This window comes from Oncorhynchus clarkii, chromosome 5 (genome assembly GCF_045791955.1).
Source record: "Oncorhynchus clarkii lewisi isolate Uvic-CL-2024 chromosome 5, UVic_Ocla_1.0, whole genome shotgun sequence".
NCBI lineage: Eukaryota > Metazoa > Chordata > Actinopteri > Salmoniformes > Salmonidae > Oncorhynchus > Oncorhynchus clarkii.
In genome coordinates, this window is record NC_092151.1 from 34,913,676 (window position 1) to 34,932,041 (window position 18,366).

Here is an 18,366-nt window from a genome sequence, read left to right on the forward strand (position 1 = left end):
GAGGGATTTACTCCAGACACCAGAACAGGCCCTCATCCCTGTCATTTGCAGGAGAAAGAGACGGAAGAGGTATCGTGGAAGGAAATCAGGGCGCCTTGTCCTATTGGCCAATGTACAATCACTGGATAATAAATTGGACAAATAAAAGCGCGTATAAACTGACAACGGGACATTAAAAACTGTAGTATCTTATGTTTCACCAAGTTGTGGATGAATTACAACATGAATAACATACAGCTGACGGGTTATACACTGTATCGCCAGGAAAGAACAGCAGACTCTGGTAAGACAAGGGGTGACGGTCTATGTATATTTGTAAACAACAGCTGGTGCACCATATCTAAGGAAGTCTCAAGGTTTTGCTCACCTGAGGTAGAGTATCTCATGATAAGCTGTAGACCATACTGTCCACCTTGAGAGTTTTCTTGCAGCTGTCTACATTCCACCACAGACCGATAATGGCACTAAGACCGCACTCAATGAGCTGTATCCGCCATAAGCAAACAGGAAAACGCTCATCCAGAAGCAACGTTCCTAGTGGCTGGGGACTTTAATGCAGGGAAATTTAAATCCATTTTTACCAAATTTCTACCAGCATGTTAAATGTGCAACCAGAGGGGGAAAAAAGTCTAGACTACCGTTACTCCACACACAGAGGCGTGTACCAAGCTCTCCCTCCATTTGACAAATCTGACCATAATTCTATCCTCCTGTTTCCTGCTTACAAGGAAAAATTAAAGCATGAAGCACCAGTGACTCGGTCAATAAAAAAGTGGTCAGATGAAGCAGATGCTAAGCTACAGGACAGTTTTTCTAGGACAGACTGGAATCCGGGATTCTTCCGATGGCATTGAGGAGTACATCACATCAGTCACTGGCTTCATCAATAAGTGCATCGATGACGTCGTCCCCACAGTGACTGTACGTACATACCCCAACCAGAAGCCATGGATTACAGGCAACATCCTCACTGAGCTAAAGGGTAGAGCAGGACTCTAACCCGTAAGCTTATAAGATATCCTGCTATGCCCTCAGACAAACCATCAAACAGGCAAAGCGTCAAAACAGGACTAAGATCGAATCGAATCGGCTCCGACACTCGTCGGATGTGGCAGGGCTTGCAAACTATTACAAACTACAGAGGGAAGCACAGCCGAGAGCTTCCCAGTGACACGAGCCTACCAGACAAACTAAACTACTTCTATGCACACTTTGAGGCAAGGAACACTGAAACATGCATGAGAGCATCAGCTGTTCTGGATGACTGTGTGATCACGTTCTCGGCAGCCGATGTGAGTAAGACCTTCAAACAGGTCAACATTCACAAGGCCGCAGGGCCAGACGAATTACCAAGACGTGTACTCAGAGCATGCGCTGACCAACTGGCAAGTGTCTTCACTGACATTATCAACCTCTCCCTTTCCGAGTCTGTAATACCAACATGTTTCAAGCAGACCACCATAGTCCCTGTGCCCAAGAACCCTAAGGTAACCTGCCTAAATGACTACCGACCCGTAGCATTCACGTCTGTAGCCATGAAATGCTTTGAAAGGTTGGTCATGGCTCACATCAACACCATTTTCCCAGAAACCCTAAACCCACTCCAATTTGCATACCGCCCCAACAGATCCACAGGATGATGCAATCTCTATTGCACTCCACACTGCCCTTTCACAGCTGAACAAAAGGAACACCTTCAGTATGTGAGAATGCTATTCATTGACTACAGCTCAGTGTTCAACACCAAAGTTCACTCAAAGCTCATCACTTAGCTAAGGATCTTGAGACTAAAAACCTCCCTCTGCAACTGGATCCTGAACTTCCTGACAGGCCACCCCCAGGTGGTAAGGGTAGGTAACAACACATCCACCGCGCTGATCATCAACACGGGGGCCCCACAGGGGTGCGTGCTCAGTCTCCTCCTGTACACCCTGTTCACTCATGACTGCACGGCCAGGCACGACTCCAACACCATCATTAAGTTTGCCGATGACACAACAGTGTAGGCCTGATCACCGACAACGACGAGACAGGCTATAGGGAGGAGGTCAGAGACCTGTCCGTATGGTGCAAGGACAATAACCTCAACGTGATCAAGACAAAGGAGATGATTGTGGACTACATGAAAAGGAGGACAGAGAACGCCCCCATTCTCATCGACAGGGCTGTAGTGGAGCAGGTTGAGAGCTTCAAGCTCCTTGGCGTCCACATCACCAACAAACTAACATGGTCGAAGCACACCAAGACAGTCGTGAAGAGGGCACAGCAAAACCTATTCCCCCTCAGGAGACTGAACATATTTGGCATGGGTTCTCAACTCCTCAAAAGATTCTACAGCTGCACCATCAATCATCAACCAGCAATCTTACGGGTTGCATCACTGCCTGGTATGGCAACTGCTCGGTTTCCGGCCGCAAGGCACTACAGAGGGTAATACGTATGGCCCAGTACATCACTGGGGCCAAGCTTCCTGCCATCCAGGACCTCTATACCAGGCGGTGTTAGAGATAGGCCCTAAAAATGTTCAAAGACTCCAGCCACCCTAGTATTAGACTGTTCTCTCTGTTACCGCATGGCAAACGGTACCGGGGCGCCAAGTCTAGGTCCAAGAGGCTTCTAAACAGCTTCCACCCCCAAACCATAAGACTCCTCTACCCAAATGACTGCCTATTTGCACTGCCCCCCCCCCCCCCCCCCACCCCCCACCCCCCCCCTCTTTTATGCTGCTGCTACTCTCTGTTATTATCTATTTATGGTCACTTCAAAAACTCTGCCTACATGTACATATTACCTCAATTACCTCGACTAACCGGTACCCCCGCACATTGACTCTGTACCGGTACCCCCTGTACATTACATAGCCTCGCTATTGTTATTTGATATTTTATTTTTTTCCCATTTTTGTTTTATTTTTCACATATATATATTTTTTATGTTCATTTAAAAAACATTAAAACTGTATTGTTGGTTAAGGGCTTGTAAGTAAGCATTTCACTGTAAGGTCTACATCTGTTGTATTCGGCTCATGTGACTAATAACATTTGATTGGATTTTAATAAGATTATTTGACAAGTCTTTGATTTGCTTTGGTTTCACTGGTTTACACCAAAAGATCATATGCAAACTATCTTCAGTTTTTCCTGAAAAACATTTAGCTCTTTCCTCAGACTCTTGATAATCTGATGATATAAAGCTCATCAGCTGCTCAACGGCTTTTAAAGGCTCAATTATTTCCAGCAAAGTTGGTAGAATTTGACAGCGTTACCTGACCTTACTTGGGGGGCCCAGGAATAAAACGCCAATAAAATTCCAATATGCTATCTCACTGGACTAAGCAATAGCTCAGACAGCAGACTGTGCACACGCTTCAAAATAAGACAGGTGGACAAAAACACACTGCAAAAACACAAAACACACTCAGCAAAAACACACTGCAAAAACACACTGCAAAAACACACTGCAAAAACACAAAACACACTCAGCAAAAACACTGTCCCTCTTTTTCTCTCTCCATTATACATTTTCCAACACTATCGATTCTGCTCACTCCAGGAAGTGAGTGGTAGCCGGTGAAGAGGCTTTCACCCTGTAGTCCTGAAAACATCCTTCCTCTGTGTTGCCAGTAGCTGCAGTAACATAGCAGAGCAGTGATAGACAGCCTCTGGGAATCAGGCAGGATTTCATGATCCAATCCGCCAAGAGTGGTGATCCTGAACAGGCTTCATTATCATTATGGTCCCCTGAAGACCTCCAGGGCTATGATCAGCCATGCACATTCCTCTTACATGGCTTCTTAGGAGCACTTAAGGGGTTTACTGGAGAATAAGGGACTCCCTGAGTATCCACTCACGGACTTGGACATTTAGTATGCAACAATAAGACATGGAGCTTTCTGCAATCCACAGCCGTGCAACCCTTGACTGTAGTGTGATGCACTTTAAGCTTATTATAGAAGGGATAGAACTTCTGTATATTTACAATAGAGACTTTAATCTCATCTGCTTAAAAGCAGATCATTGTTAGAATGCCAGTTGGTGAAGAGAGGTGCATTTGGAAGGTAAGCAAAGGAGCTCGCCACAATGATCCACATCTGGAAAAGAGGCCTATTTTGGTGATTTAGTTTGGTTCTTCCTTTGCTTTCCTCCTGATGGTTAGTTATGGAGATTATTTACTCAGCATCCTCATCCTGTTTCACTTTATCAATGCAAAAGTTATCCACTCCCCTCCCATTGTCCAATGATGTTAACAACTGCAGATAAACATGTAAGATGGAATAAGATACCGAATTGGTTTGAAGGCTTGCTTCCATGTCCTCTAACACATTTTCAAACAGTCCATTTTATATTTTCCAACGTGGCTGCACATTTGGGTGAGGTTTTTTTCTGGCCTGAGTAGCCTCATTTCACTGCCATAAATAAAATTAAACCATCTAGTGTTCAGCGAAATAACAACACAATGTCAAATACAGGTAGCCAAGTCAAAAAATTAACATCCAATCACATTAACCGTTACACTCTAGCGGGAATTCCCCTAACGGTCTGTATGTGTAAAACCCCAAACAACAAGCAATGCAGATGTAGAAGCATGGTGTCTAGGAAAAACTCCCTAGAAAGGCCAGAACCTAGGAAGTAACCTAGAGAGGAACCAGGCTCTGAGGGTTGGACAGTCCTCTTCTGGCTGTGCCAGGTGGAGATTATAACAGAACATGGCCAAGATGTTCAAATGTTCATAGATGACCAGCAGGGTCAGATAATAATGAGAGTGCGCTGACCCTGGTGCTAGAGGGGGTACGCAGCTGGAGGTTGAATGTTTGAAGGGGTACGGGACTGTAAAACGTTTGGGAACCACTGCTCTAACACATCCCATACAGAACTATACTGAAGGGTTTTGAGAACACCTTGGGAAGTCCACAGCCGGACCAGGATGTGATGGACCAGTGAAAACATCGACTCCAGGTTAGCTTATACCTCTAGTCATGACAGGCAAGTCCTGAAAGGATGAGAAGGTCTATAGTTGCCCACAACAACCGTGGCACCTAGCACTGTTTCATACTTTAAACAGCCATTAGGTCAGAGTTCAGAACTCTCTTATGATATTCTTCCAATACAGCTAGAGAGGAAGAGGCGAAGCGAGAGGGCTGACTCTGCCCCCCAAAATCTGTCCGTGTGAGAATAAAGAGTGAAGGAGACCAAGTGGAGATGTTTTGTATGGAGGTCAATGAGAGTGTTTGGTCAACATAAAATTGAATTGGTAATTTGCTAAGTGAAATATACGTTTTGTATTGTTTTGGTTGTTATGAATGTACTGATATAAGCGGATGCACGTGGCTTCCTGGCAACTTTGAGAAAAAATATTTTATATCGTTGTTGTGCCTGTTGTTCACGTGTATCTTCCCTCTCATTGGCTAGAATATTCCCGCCTGTTCCCCCCTCCTCCAGCCTGCCTTCAGCCTTTGAGGAAATGTACTCCCATTGTTAGACCAGACAGTCCAGTATCTTGTCAGTATAATAGATAATCCTTGATACATTATATCTCAAATATAAATACAAAAATAGGCTCAATATTCGTATAAGAAAATAGTATACTGTAGCTTCTCCAACAAAGTCTGCTCTTGCAACACACTGATAAAAAGCATACCGTAGTTTCTCCCAGGCAGACCCAGTGATTACCCTGCACGCTTGGGGTAGATGGTGCATTAGTGAACAGAGGTTGGAGGTTAGAGAAGTGTATGGAGTAGCCCACTGGCTCCATCCATTAGCCTGTGTTCCTTCAGCCAAATCAGTACCACTGCCCCATTCCAAACACAGAGACACACACACACACACACACACCCTCCCATCCTCTTTCAGTGCACTGTCAGAGCTCTGCTCCGGGGAACTGAAAGAAAGAAAAGAGATATCACAGCCCCTCGTCTCTCGCTCTCTCTCATCCTCAAAGTGGCAAGGGGTTGAGAAGGGCGGGAGCAGCTCTGTGAAGTGCCCACATGAGTGTACTGCTGAGGGGAGCCCAGAGAGCGAGAGGTAGACAGAAAGAGGCAGAGAGAGCGATAGAGAGACAGAGACAGACAGAGAGAGAGATGGGGAGAGAGGCAGAGGCAGAGTAAGAGGCTGCTGAATGAGTGTGTGATTGCAGAGTGTAACAGTTACCAGTGGGATTGAACACTGGGAGGACCAGAAACAGGGTGCAGTGCATGAGACTGACTCAAAGTGACTATGAAAGGGAATAAATGGAAGGGAAAGAAAATAGAGCAGCAAGAGACAGATGGGAACTTTATTTTCGTACACAAGCCCTTTCCTGTTCCACTGCTGCAAAATTGATGAAGGCTAAACCAAAATGTGCTTAGATGTAAAAACTTTGTTTATATTTTATAATGAATGAAAAGCATTCCCCAGATATCCTCAATGTTGGTGAAGAGAACTATAGTAACATCCTCACCCTTGCTGAGAAAGCAATTGACCGTGTTGAGAAAGCTGAATTTAGTCTCATATCATAGAGTGTAGGACTGTAATCGGTGCGTTCAGGGCTGCAGGCAATGAAGGATTCTGGGACATCTGGGATGTGTGTGTGTGTGTGTGTGTGTGTGTGTGTGTGTGTGTGTGTGTGTGTGTGTGTGTGTGTGTGTGTGTGTGTGTGTGTGTGTGTGTGTGTGTGTGTGTGTGTGTGTGTGTGTGTGTGTGTTCCTAATCTTAGCAGTAGCCCCAGTGGAGAGAGAAATCAGTCTCAGTCCAGGGACAGAAGAGACCGACTCAGATGATTACCCGCCGGCTGGGAAAATATCATATCCAAAAGAAATCAGGATCTGTCTGGTGTGTGTGATCCTATGTATGTGTGCTACTGTTTCTGTAATATAACATTAGCATGAGACAGCTTTTGATATCAATCAAATCCAGCCCGAAAATGATTTATGTGAATTGCTCTAGGGTCATACTCAAAGTATCCCCAGCACTAAATATTGTTTTTATGCAGCAAAATGACTTTGTCATTCTATTCCATTACCCTGTAGCCATCCACACAGCAGGTACACATTTCCTGTGGAGCAAAAGGGGAAATTAATCTAATTTACAAAGCATGCTCTACCTCACCTCATCTTCATAAATCACCAGAAGATGACGCACGTTGACCATCACCTCTTCATGACTGTTGATTCTGCTCAAATCAGCCAAATTGACCCTGTATCAGAAAAGGGAGACAATCAGCCGCTGTAATGAACTGCCCTCATCTAATGTCTGTATAAATGACTTTCAGTGGCACATCCCATATGAGGTATTTTTCATACAGCATGGGTTAGAAATACTAGAAACACATTATATATGAATAGTGGATTGAAACATGATAGGAATATGAATACAGCCCAGGCTCTGTCACATCCCTCACAGAACAGACTGGTTGTTTCAACTTCAACTGTCAATCTGAGGGAGTTAGTATGTTCCCACATTAGTCTGACAGGACTGGGTGTGAAGCTGGGATTTAGAGGAGTAACCTGAGTGAACTTCACCTACATGGGGCTTCCATGAATATAGAGATGTCACATTCTCATGAGCCATTAGATGGTGAGTCACAGGGAGACATGAAGCTGATGTCCCAATGCTCAATTCTTTCAGTTGGCATACTGTTATCATCGGAGAGAGATATGCTAGGCCACAACTTGGGCCAGATTCTTTTTATATTTTTTTATTTTTAAATTATACCCCCTTTTCTCCCCAAATTCGTGGTATCCAATTGTTAGTAGTTCCTATCTTGTCTACAACTCCCGTACGGGCTCGAGAGAGACGAAGATCGAAAGTCCTCCGAAACACAACCCAACCAAGCCGCACTGCTTCTTCACACAGTGCGCATCCAACCCGGAAGCCAGCCGCACCAATGTGTCGGAGGACACATCGTGCACCTGGCAACCTGGTTAGCGTGCACTCTGCCCGGCCCGCCACAGGAGTCGCTAGTACGCAATGAGACAAGGATATCCCTACCGGTCAAACCCTCCCTAACTCGGACGACGCTAGGCAAATTGTGCGTCGCCCCACGGACCTCCTGATCGCGGCCGGCTGCGACAGAGCCTGGGCACGAACCCAGAGTCTCTGGTGGCACAGCTTTGCAGTGCCCTAGACCACTGCGCCACCCAGGAGGCCCCCAGATAATTTTTTTGAGGAAATTAAACATAGAACTTGCATAGAACAGAATTATGAAATAAAGGTTATGAGAATAAGGAATAACCCATTCAAGTAAAAGTGTAAATCTGTCTTAAAGTGTGTTCATGCTTTATTTGTAAAGTGTCAAGAGAGTTGTTCATGGCAAAGAAGATATTTCTTGCACCAGCTTGTTCCTAAGTAACCTCATCAAAGTATTAACACCTTAAGCATGTACTGTAACTCAGAGACTTGTTTCTCTGTACCTATCCCTTGATGTTGTTAGAACCTGCTCTATGCCTAGCATACCTCTCTCTGATGCCAGCTAGAAGGATAATATCGATGTATATGCTGATTCGGTGAGTGAGTTTATAAGGAAGTGCATAGGAGATGTTGTACCCACTGTGACTATTTAAACCTACCCTAATCAGAAACCATGGATAGATGGTGGCATTCACGCAAAACTGAAAGCGCGAACCACCGCATTTAACCATGGTAAAGTGACTGGGATTATGGCCGAATACAAACATTGTACTTATTCCCTCCGCAAGGCAATCAAACAAGCGAAATGTCAGTATAGAGACAAAGTCGAGTCGCAATTCAGCGTAGCAGGCACGAGATGTGGCAGGGTCTACAGACAATCACGGACTACAAAAAGAAAACCAGCCACATCACGGACACCGACGTCTTGCTTCTAGACAAACTAAACACCTTCTTTGCCCACTTTGAGCATAATACAGGGCCACCAACGCGGCCCACTACCAAGGACTGTGGGCTCTCCGACTCCGTGTTAACCCTTGCAAGGCTGCCGGCACAGACGGCATCCCTAGCCGCGTCCTCAGAGCATGTGCAGACCAGCTGACTGGTGTGTTTACGAACATATTAAATCTCCCCCTATCCCAGCCTACTGTCCCCACATGCTTCAAGATGGCCACCATTGTTCCTGTACCCAAGAAGGCCAAGGTAACTGAACTAAATGACGATCGCCCCGTAGCACTCACTTCTGTCATCATGAAGTGCTTTGAGACGCTAGTCAAGGATCACATCACCTCCACCTTACCTGTCACCCTTAGACCCACTTCAATTTGCTTACCGCCCCAATATGTCCACAGACGACGCAATCGCAATAACACTGCACACTGCCCTATCCTATCTGGACAAGAGGAACACCTATGTAAGAATGCTGTTCATTGACTATAGCTCAGCATTCCAGACTCACATTAAGCATCTATAATCCAAAATTAAATCTAGAATCGGCTTCCTATTTCGCAACAAAGCATCCTTCACTCATGCTGCCAAACATACCCTCATAAAACTGACTATCCTGCCGATCCTCGACTTTGGCGATGTCATTTACAAAATAGCCTCCAACACTCTACTCAGCAAATTGGATGCAGTCTATCACAGTGCCATCCGTTTTGTCACCAAAGCCCCGTATACTACCCATCACTGCGACCAGTATGCTCTTGTTGGCTGGCCCTCGCTTCATATTCGTCGCCAAACCCACTGACTCCAGGTTATCTACAAGTCTTTGCTAGGTAAAGCACAGCCTTATCTCAGCTCACTGGTCACCATAGCAACACCCACCCGTAGCATGCGCTCCAGCAGGTATATCTCACTAGTCACCCCCAAAGTCAATTCCTTCTTTGGCCGCCTTTCCTTCCAGTTCTCTGCTGCCAATGACTGGAACAAATTGCAAAAATCACTGAAGCTGGAGACTCATATGTCCCTCACTAACTTTAAGCACCAGCTGTCAGAGCATCTCACAGATCACTGCACCTGTACATAGCCCATCTGTAAATAGCCCATCTGTAAATAGCCCATCCAACTACCTCATCTCCATGCTGTTCATTTTTTTTGCTCTTTTGCACCCCAGTATCTGCACATTCATCTTCTGCACATCTATCACTCCAGTGTTTAATTGCTAAATGTTATTATTTCGCCACTATGGCCTATGTATTGCCTTACCTCCCTTATCTTACCTCATTTGCACACACTGTATATAGACTTTTTTCTATTGTGTTATTGACTGTATGTTTGTTCATTCCATGTGTAACTCTGTGTTGTTGTCTGTGTTGCACTGCTTTGCTTTATCTTGGCCAGGTCGCAGTTAGAACTTGTTCTCAACTGGCCTTAAATAAAAAAATATTAATACAAAAATTCAACACCGTAGTACCCTCCAAGCTCATCATTAAGCTAGAGGCCCTGGGTCTCAACCCCTCCCTGTGCAATTGAGTCCTGGACTTCCTGACGGGCCGCCCCCAGGTGGTGAAGGTAGGAAACAACATCTCCATTTCGCTGATCATCAACACTGGAGCCCCACAAGGGTGCGTGCTCAGCCCCCTCCTGTACTCCCTGTTCACCCATGACTGTGTGGCCAACTCAATCATCAAGTTTGCAGACAACACAACAGCAGTAGGCTTGATTACCAACAACGATGAGACAGCCTACAGGGAGGAGATGAAGGCACTCGGAGTGTGGTGTCAGCAAAACAACCTCTCACTCAACGTCAACAAAACAAAAGAGATGATCATGGACTTCAGGAAAAAACAGAGGGAGCACCCCTCTATCCACATCGACGGGACAACAGTGGAGAAGGTGTCAAGTTTTAAGTTCCTCGGCGTAAACATCACGGACATAGTCCACACAGACAGTGTGGTGAAGAAGGTGCAACAGCGCCTCTTAAACCTCAGGAGGCTGAATAAATTTGTTTTGTCACCTAAAACACTCACAAACTTTTACAGATGCACAATTGAGAGCATCCTGTCGGGCTGCATCACCGCCTGGTATGGCAACTGCACCACCCACATCCACAAGGCTTTCCAGAGGGTGGTGCAGTCTGCACAATTCATCACCGGGGGAAAACTACCTGCCCTCCAGGAAACCTACAGCAACCAATGTCACAGCTTCCTGTGACATTGGTTTCTGTAGGTGTCCTGTATAATCAAGGACCAGAACCACTGCCTGTTCACGCCGCTATCATCCAGAAGGCGAGGTCAGTACAGGTGCGTCAAAGCTGGGACCGAGAGACTGAAAAACAGATTCTATCTCAAGGCCATCAGACTTATACAGCCATCACAAACACAGAGAGGCTGCTGCCTACATACAGACTTGAAATCATTGGCCATTTTAATAAATGTATCTCTAGTCACTTTCATAATGCAACTTCAATAATGTTTACATATCTGCATTACTCATCTCATATGTACATACTGTATTTTATACCATCTATTGCATCTTGCCTATGCCACTCTGTCATTGCTCATCCATATATTTACATGTATATATTACTTATTCCATTCCTTAACTTTTGTGTTTTGTGGAATTGTTAGATTACATGTTATATATTGCTGCACTGTCAGAACTAGAAGCACAAGCATTTCTCTACACTCGCAATAACATCTGCTAACCATGTGTATGTGACAAATAACATTTGATTTGATTTGATAACTTGGAAATTTTACCTATTCCCAATAATATAAGACCAAGGATTTGACTGAATGAAATTATTAAATCATTGATACCAAGATGAAAAATGCAATGTTTCTTAAAAAAATAAACACTTATTTATTTACATAAAATGAGTTATACAATATGAAATCAAGCTTATAGTAACTGTGAGCAACATTTTGACAATGACGTTCTGCAATACACAACACGTGACAAGAGTGTTGGTCAAAAATAATTCAACGGTATCACAGTGCCGTCCACCTTAAAATGAGAACTAACTCTCAGTCCCATTCACAAAATATTTGAAATGTTGACTCTTCTCAAAGGACGTATACTGGAGCTCCGAGGTTTAAGGATCACCACAGCCTTTCAGTGTCTTCTCTTGCCTGATGGGAAAGCAACAGGTTAATACAGAGGCCGGTTGGGAAACCTCACTCTTAAAGGAAGAGTATAGATGAGCCCCATGACTGACTATTTGTATCCTTAATATAATTGTTTATTGAATTGCATCAAAGTTTTACATAGAAGCTCACCATTCTTCCCTTTTCTGTCCTTTCCCTTATGCGATTTCCTCTTCAGTTGCTTGATGAGTTTGGCCACCCAATTCTTCTTGGTGGCAGGAGGAGCACACAGTCTAAGGTTCTTCTTCGTGACAAACCTGTTGTCAGAAGTAAATGGCAGATCAGACACATTGCATCAATGCAGTCACACACAGGCAGAAAACATTCACTTGTGGTTAGGGTGAATGGGTTCAATTCAGTCTGTAGAAGGTATAATGTTGCTTACACAGTGGCAGCTATCCGACATCCTCCACTGACTGTCTGGATACTGTATGACTTCACCACTCTGTGGGGAAGCTTGGTATCGGTCGTTGTCAAGCAGCAGTCCAAAGCCTGATCCGTGCTTGCTGTAGGGACACACACACAAACACACAGCAGGTTAGATTATACCCTCTGTGTATCCCTTCTGTGTGCGTAAACCGTTCTACTCAAATTAAATGAAGAGCGTGTTTACAGTTCCACAGATGATGATAACAACTAGTGATCAAGGCACAGCATCATGTTACTAAGACGTTGTTAGAGTAGTTACTATGACGGCAACTTGCAGCAAAAGTAGTAATAACAGCAACTCTGCAGTAGAAAATAAGAGGATCTCACCTGCTACATGGCTCCAGAGGACAGATGCCAACAGAAGAAGTGCAGCCACCCGTAATGACATCCTGTCTCAGTTGTGCTCTGTCTTAATGCGTTAGACAAGGATCTGCAGATCAATGGACTACTGTGGTTCAGGCACAGCTTTATATATATATCCTCACCGCAGAACTCCTTTCACTTTCACTGTCCTCAAGTCACGCACCCATTTCCCGTAAACCATGCTTCAGCTCAGTACGCCCCTTGACCTCTCACCTTTTTAAAGAAAACTAAATAGAGGCTCTGCCAGTGCTTTCTTCTGAGATTAAGAATACTTTCATTGCAGTTACGCCTCCAGGCAATAATGTCTGTAAATCATTTTCACCGTTGATGGGGAGATAAGTAACCTATGAGAACTGATAATAGAGGATGGCCACAATCCTGTGTGTGGGTGTGTGTCAATGTGTGTGGCTTGTGTCAACGTGTGTTGGTTTGTGGTTGTTTGTGTGTATGTAAGAAGGGGGCTGTTACTGTAAGTCAGTACTCTTTCTTTTATGTTTGTGTTTTACTGTGTGACAGAGGGGACACACATGTCTGAGGCAGGCTACCTCTATGATGTGTCCGTCTGCCCTTACCTGTCTGTCTCCCAGATATGAATTGTGTGGAACCTTCTCAAATGCACCGTAGCATTAAATGTACATTCCAGCGGTTGTCTTACTAACCCTGTGTCAGGTCTAGGCTGAAACGCTTATGAAGACTGATGAGGCATGAAGAGAGACAGAGGCTTAGTGTTTACTTTGATCCTGCGTTGAGCTAAATGTGTATCCCTTCCAGCTCGTTTTGCTATTATATGCCACCCAGTCTCTACGATGAATCAAGCCAGAGAGAGGCAGCCTTCTCCTTCAAAACCTAGTGATTAGAACAACTCTTTTTACACTGTGTTTTATCAAAAGGGTACACAATATGGCTTCTCAATACTAAGTACTTATCGTTAAATCTCTTACGTTGTTTAGAATATCTCTGCACACAAAATGGGCCAGTAGCTCGTAACAAAATAAGCTGCAGAACATATGACTGGCACTGCCGTTTTCCCATTTTGTTATCTGACACACAACTAAACCCATCAGAGTCCTAATAAACTTACTCGTTCAAACTTGTATCTCGTAAAATTTGTTCAGATCGGTTATTAGGAATGATTATCTAAACACTGTGAAGTCTCTTCAAAGTGTCATGTCACATAAACACCACATTGTGTCAATTCTTACCAGTTTCACATAACTCTATTCAACGCCTGCCAGATCTATGCTGGGATCTTTGTTGGGTAAGTCTATTCCGGGAAAGAGAGCCCTTGATAATGTACTGGCATGAAAGATACAGGATATGCAGGTAAGTAAGGCATGGCACAATAGATGGCAGTCCTCCAGTGCCGGCAAGGGGAATGTCAGTCAGTGTTTTGTTCTGCTGTGACAGAGGCATGTAATTACCAACGGCTGGAGCTACAGAGACCTGATGATGATGCCAAATGGAGGATGAAGTTGCCAATGACTGTTCTCATGTTCTCCTGTTTCATAGGCCATGAATGTTTAGTACCTTAACATTTAACAACCCCTCGCAGCAGTCAAATCCTAATAGACTGTGGTGGTCATCCGTAGGTGAGTAATTTGCCCCATGCTCGCCTCATGTCAACCGTAAAGTTGTAGCTCGCCTGCCGATGCCACTGTCACTACAGAGTTATGTAGTTGTCCAGTCAACAAACAATTAGCCAGTACTAAGAGGGTTGTATGTGTCAATGGTATGTCTTGTTTTTGGCCAGAAGCCAAGCAGAAATTCATTGTAACAGTTCCAAGAATACTTGGTTTTTGGGAAGTCATTCCACAGGGATCCCTGACAGATAACATAAGACTAACAATGACCCACTATGTACACCTCTTTTCACAAGAAAGCAATGTCGTACGAAAACAATCCTAGCTTCTAAAATAAGCAGTACGAGACTGTTTAACAATGTATATTGCACACTTATTTCGCACAGCTATTCCTTTATACTCTGACAGTGTTAGTCATGTAATCTTTAGAAACTAACCTGTTCAAGGAAAGGCTGTGGTAGTGGCACTGCATATTTGTACATGATTATAATGTTAATCTTCTACTGGGTGGTAAAGGAGAGCCAGGGAGTTGTGGAAAGCCCCAAGTTCACTCTGCAAAAATCAGAGATAAGGCTGCTTGACCCTATGGCAAGTGTCACCCTGACTAGGGGTCAATGGCTACAATTCCCAGAAATCCCAGGCAGTCAGCAGGGGATTCCCACCCTCTCACAGAGCCATGGAAACTGCTGATATAACCTTGAATTGACAGAATGTATCAACTCCTACCTCACAGCCTGAACCAAGCTATGGAAATGGGCTGTACATGGACTCCTCTCTTCAGGTGGGAGTGCCAAAAATGTTGAAAAACTATTATTCAGCTTCCCTTTGTTCAGTTTTTAAAAAATTGGACATTGTTTCATATCTCAATTAGCAACACATTTCAAGCCTAACTTCCTTGAGCAGAGCTGTTCTGTTGTCATGACTGTGACTTACCAGTTTGCGACTAGCAATGACTAGTGTGACTGACAGACCAACTTCGGTGCTGCTTTAAATGAAGTGCAGCTCATAAAGGCTTCATAAAGCCTTCATAAACACTACATAAATGTGTTACAAATCATCTTTAACCATATGTCATGCTTTGTAAAGGGTTCATAAATGTGGCATAACCACCCATGTCAAATGTGACATAAACCTGTGCTTTAAAGGCCTTATAAATCATATTAAATTGAGGCTTCAAAAAGTATTTATTACCCTGTCATGCATCTTGGTAGAACATTGCAACGCTAGGATAGTGGGTTTGAGTCCCAGGACCACCCATACTTAAAAATATATTGATGCATGACTGTAAGTCCCTTTCGATTAAAGCTTCTAAATTGTATATATTATATCATATTACTCAAACATTTCTAGGATGGCCCAACCTCTTTCCCTTTTGGGTGCACAGACAATATTGGACCTGACCTCAACCTCTCCAAAAATGCACACTCTAAAGTGAAGTCCTGCACAGCAAAAAAACATTGGTAAGGCCTGTTTCTATTTTTCACCTTTTTTCAGACTTTTTTAGTAGAAAAACATTGGATTTTAACCCTTATTTTGCCAAGTAAGTTGACTGAGAACACATTCTCATTTACAGCAATGATCTGGAGAATAGTTACAGGGGAGAGGAATGAGCCAATTGGAAGCCGGGGATGATTAGATGGCCGTGATGTTACAGCCAGATTGGGAGGCAAGCTAGCAGTGGGATGCAGGGTGACATGCTGCTTGCTAACAATGCCTAGACCGCATAATTGGATGACTTCTGAAGTCTGGGAAAAATCTAAGGAAACTTACATTTGAGGGTACTATCCCTTGAATTCAGTGAACATGCGCTGTACTGTTGTTTGGTTAGCGGTTTTCTGTAGCTCAGTAAGTCACGTGAAGGTTATGTATTCCATATTCAGTGATTTGCTTTGTGGCCAATGGAATGGGTGGAGTAAAAGGCCAGCAACACTCCGTATTATTCAGAGCCCCATGACATTACACCATATATACATTCTACACACCTTACTGAGTATTCCCTACAATATTCCCGGACAGATGCTTCTCTCTGGTTTTGTGATGTAGTTTAATATGTTCCGCCACAGTGTGACTGTTGTCTTTATGCTGTCACAGCCTTATTGTATATCACGTGGCGTATGAACGAATGGGTTTTTGAGCAAACAACGCAAACATCACAACATAGGTTGTTACATGGCTTTTTAACTGGCTTGGCTTCTCCAGTGATTTTACCCATGCACGGCTGCCGGCTATAAGCCAATATGTATTCCATACACAGTGATTTGAATTGGGGGCATTAATGTGATCTTGGAAAATGTTTTTTTTAAACCCACATTCAATGCAAATGTCCCTTAAATATGAACACATTAATTATTGTTCATGTTTAGACAATTATTTTCATATATCATGAATACAGGTTATTGACAGTTTTCTACTATTTGTTGGGGACTTTTATTTAGAACATTTCTGAAATTCTGTGACCCAGAAGTACTTTTTTAGTGTTGCTGATCATGTGAGTTCAAAAATTAAATGCCCACTTGTGGTGTCACAGGACAGCGAAAAACAAGTAACTTAACCTTTATTTATTGTAATTTAAATTAGTTTGAGTTAGATTACATACTGTACTTACCTCAATCGTTATTTCTAATAATTTCGGTGACTTCAGAGCAATTGCTAGCTAGCCAAAATTAAGCTAGCTAGCAGGCTCAGCTAAATAAAATTCCCCTTAGTCACGTCATGAAATTTGTAAAGGAAAGAGGAATATAATGATATGAATCTAATGGAGTTTCTCATCTCCCCATTTAGAGTTTCTGGCACACCACAGAAATGCCCTTATCCAGATGGTGTGACAAAAGGCATTTCCTAACAGACCTGCTAGCTTTCTTTGTTGTTACTTTTAAGGTTGAAACCTCCAGCAGGCAGAGACCAATAACCATTTGTCCGCCAGCTCAGTGTAAAGCTACTCTATTCACAGCTCTGTTTAATATTCAATGTAATTGCATTGCTGGACTTTTTGAAACTTAATGTATTTATTTGTATTGTTTAAGAAAAAATACAAATTAAAGGAAATGTATGGTTTGTGATTTGTGTAAATACATGTGTGTACATCATTAAATCTTTTTGTATGTGTTATGACCAAAGGTGTCTGACTTTATAGTCAGAACAGCATCATATGATACAAGGCATTAATGTATGTGTTATAAATGGCCATAGGGGTATATCTTTAAATTAAGTACTGCGTTGTGAATGACCGAAGGTCTCTCAATTCAAACTAAGTAGTACAGGACACTACACAGTCAATAAATAGGTTATTAACGTTCTGCTGATTTATGAAGGTTCTCTCGTGATCCACAGGTTACAGTAGGGTGTGAGAGGTATTTAAATGCATTTGTGTGTGTGTCAGAACCAAGATGACTTGGTGTCCAACCTGAGATGACTGCATCAGGTATTCCTCTTCTGTTCCCATGCTTGAGACCAGGGCTTGATTACAGCCTGTTACAATGGTGACAACATTCTGTAGGGGATCTTTCAGTGGGGAAGTGGATGAATGTGACCTGATTGGGCCAAGCACCCCACGATATGGCTAGTTTTTGTGTGCGTGTTGTGAGCTGTGGAACATGTAACTTGATTCCAGAAGAAAGACATTTTCTATTTCTTTAGGTTGGGGGCTTTCATCAAGGTAAGTGTTTCTTGGTGTAATGTCATCCTCAGGTTATTGCACAAGAAATACAGTGGTGCAAAAAAGTATTTAGTCAGCCACCAATTGTGTAAGTTCTCCCACTTAAAAAGATGAGAGGCTTGTAATTTTCATCATAGGTACACTTCAACTATGACAGACAAAATGAGGGGGAAAAAATCCAGAAAATCACATTGTAGGATTTTTAATGAATTTATTTGCAAATTATGGTGGAAAATACGTATTTGGTCACCTACAAACAAACAAGATTTCTGTCTCTCACAGACCTGTAACTTCTTCTTTAAGAGGCTCCTCTGTCCTCCACTCGTTACCTGTATTAATGGCACCTGTTTGAACTTGTTATCAGTATA

General features: G+C 43.3%; 1 protein-coding gene across 1 annotated transcript; it reads right to left on the reverse strand.

Annotated features, from left to right (window-relative positions):
• Positions 1-11,229: 11,229 nt before the first annotated feature.
• On the reverse strand, positions 11,230-12,847 carry LOC139409966 (C-C motif chemokine 19-like). The gene is made up of 4 exons (XM_071155382.1): positions 12,728-12,847; positions 12,357-12,477; positions 12,104-12,228; positions 11,230-11,956 (listed from the first exon to the last, which is right to left on the reverse strand). Exons 1-4 carry the CDS (start codon positions 12,786-12,788, stop codon positions 11,940-11,942), a joined length of 324 nt encoding a protein of 107 aa, XP_071011483.1. The 5' UTR covers positions 12,789-12,847; the 3' UTR covers positions 11,230-11,939.
• Positions 12,848-18,366: the final 5,519 nt, after the last annotated feature.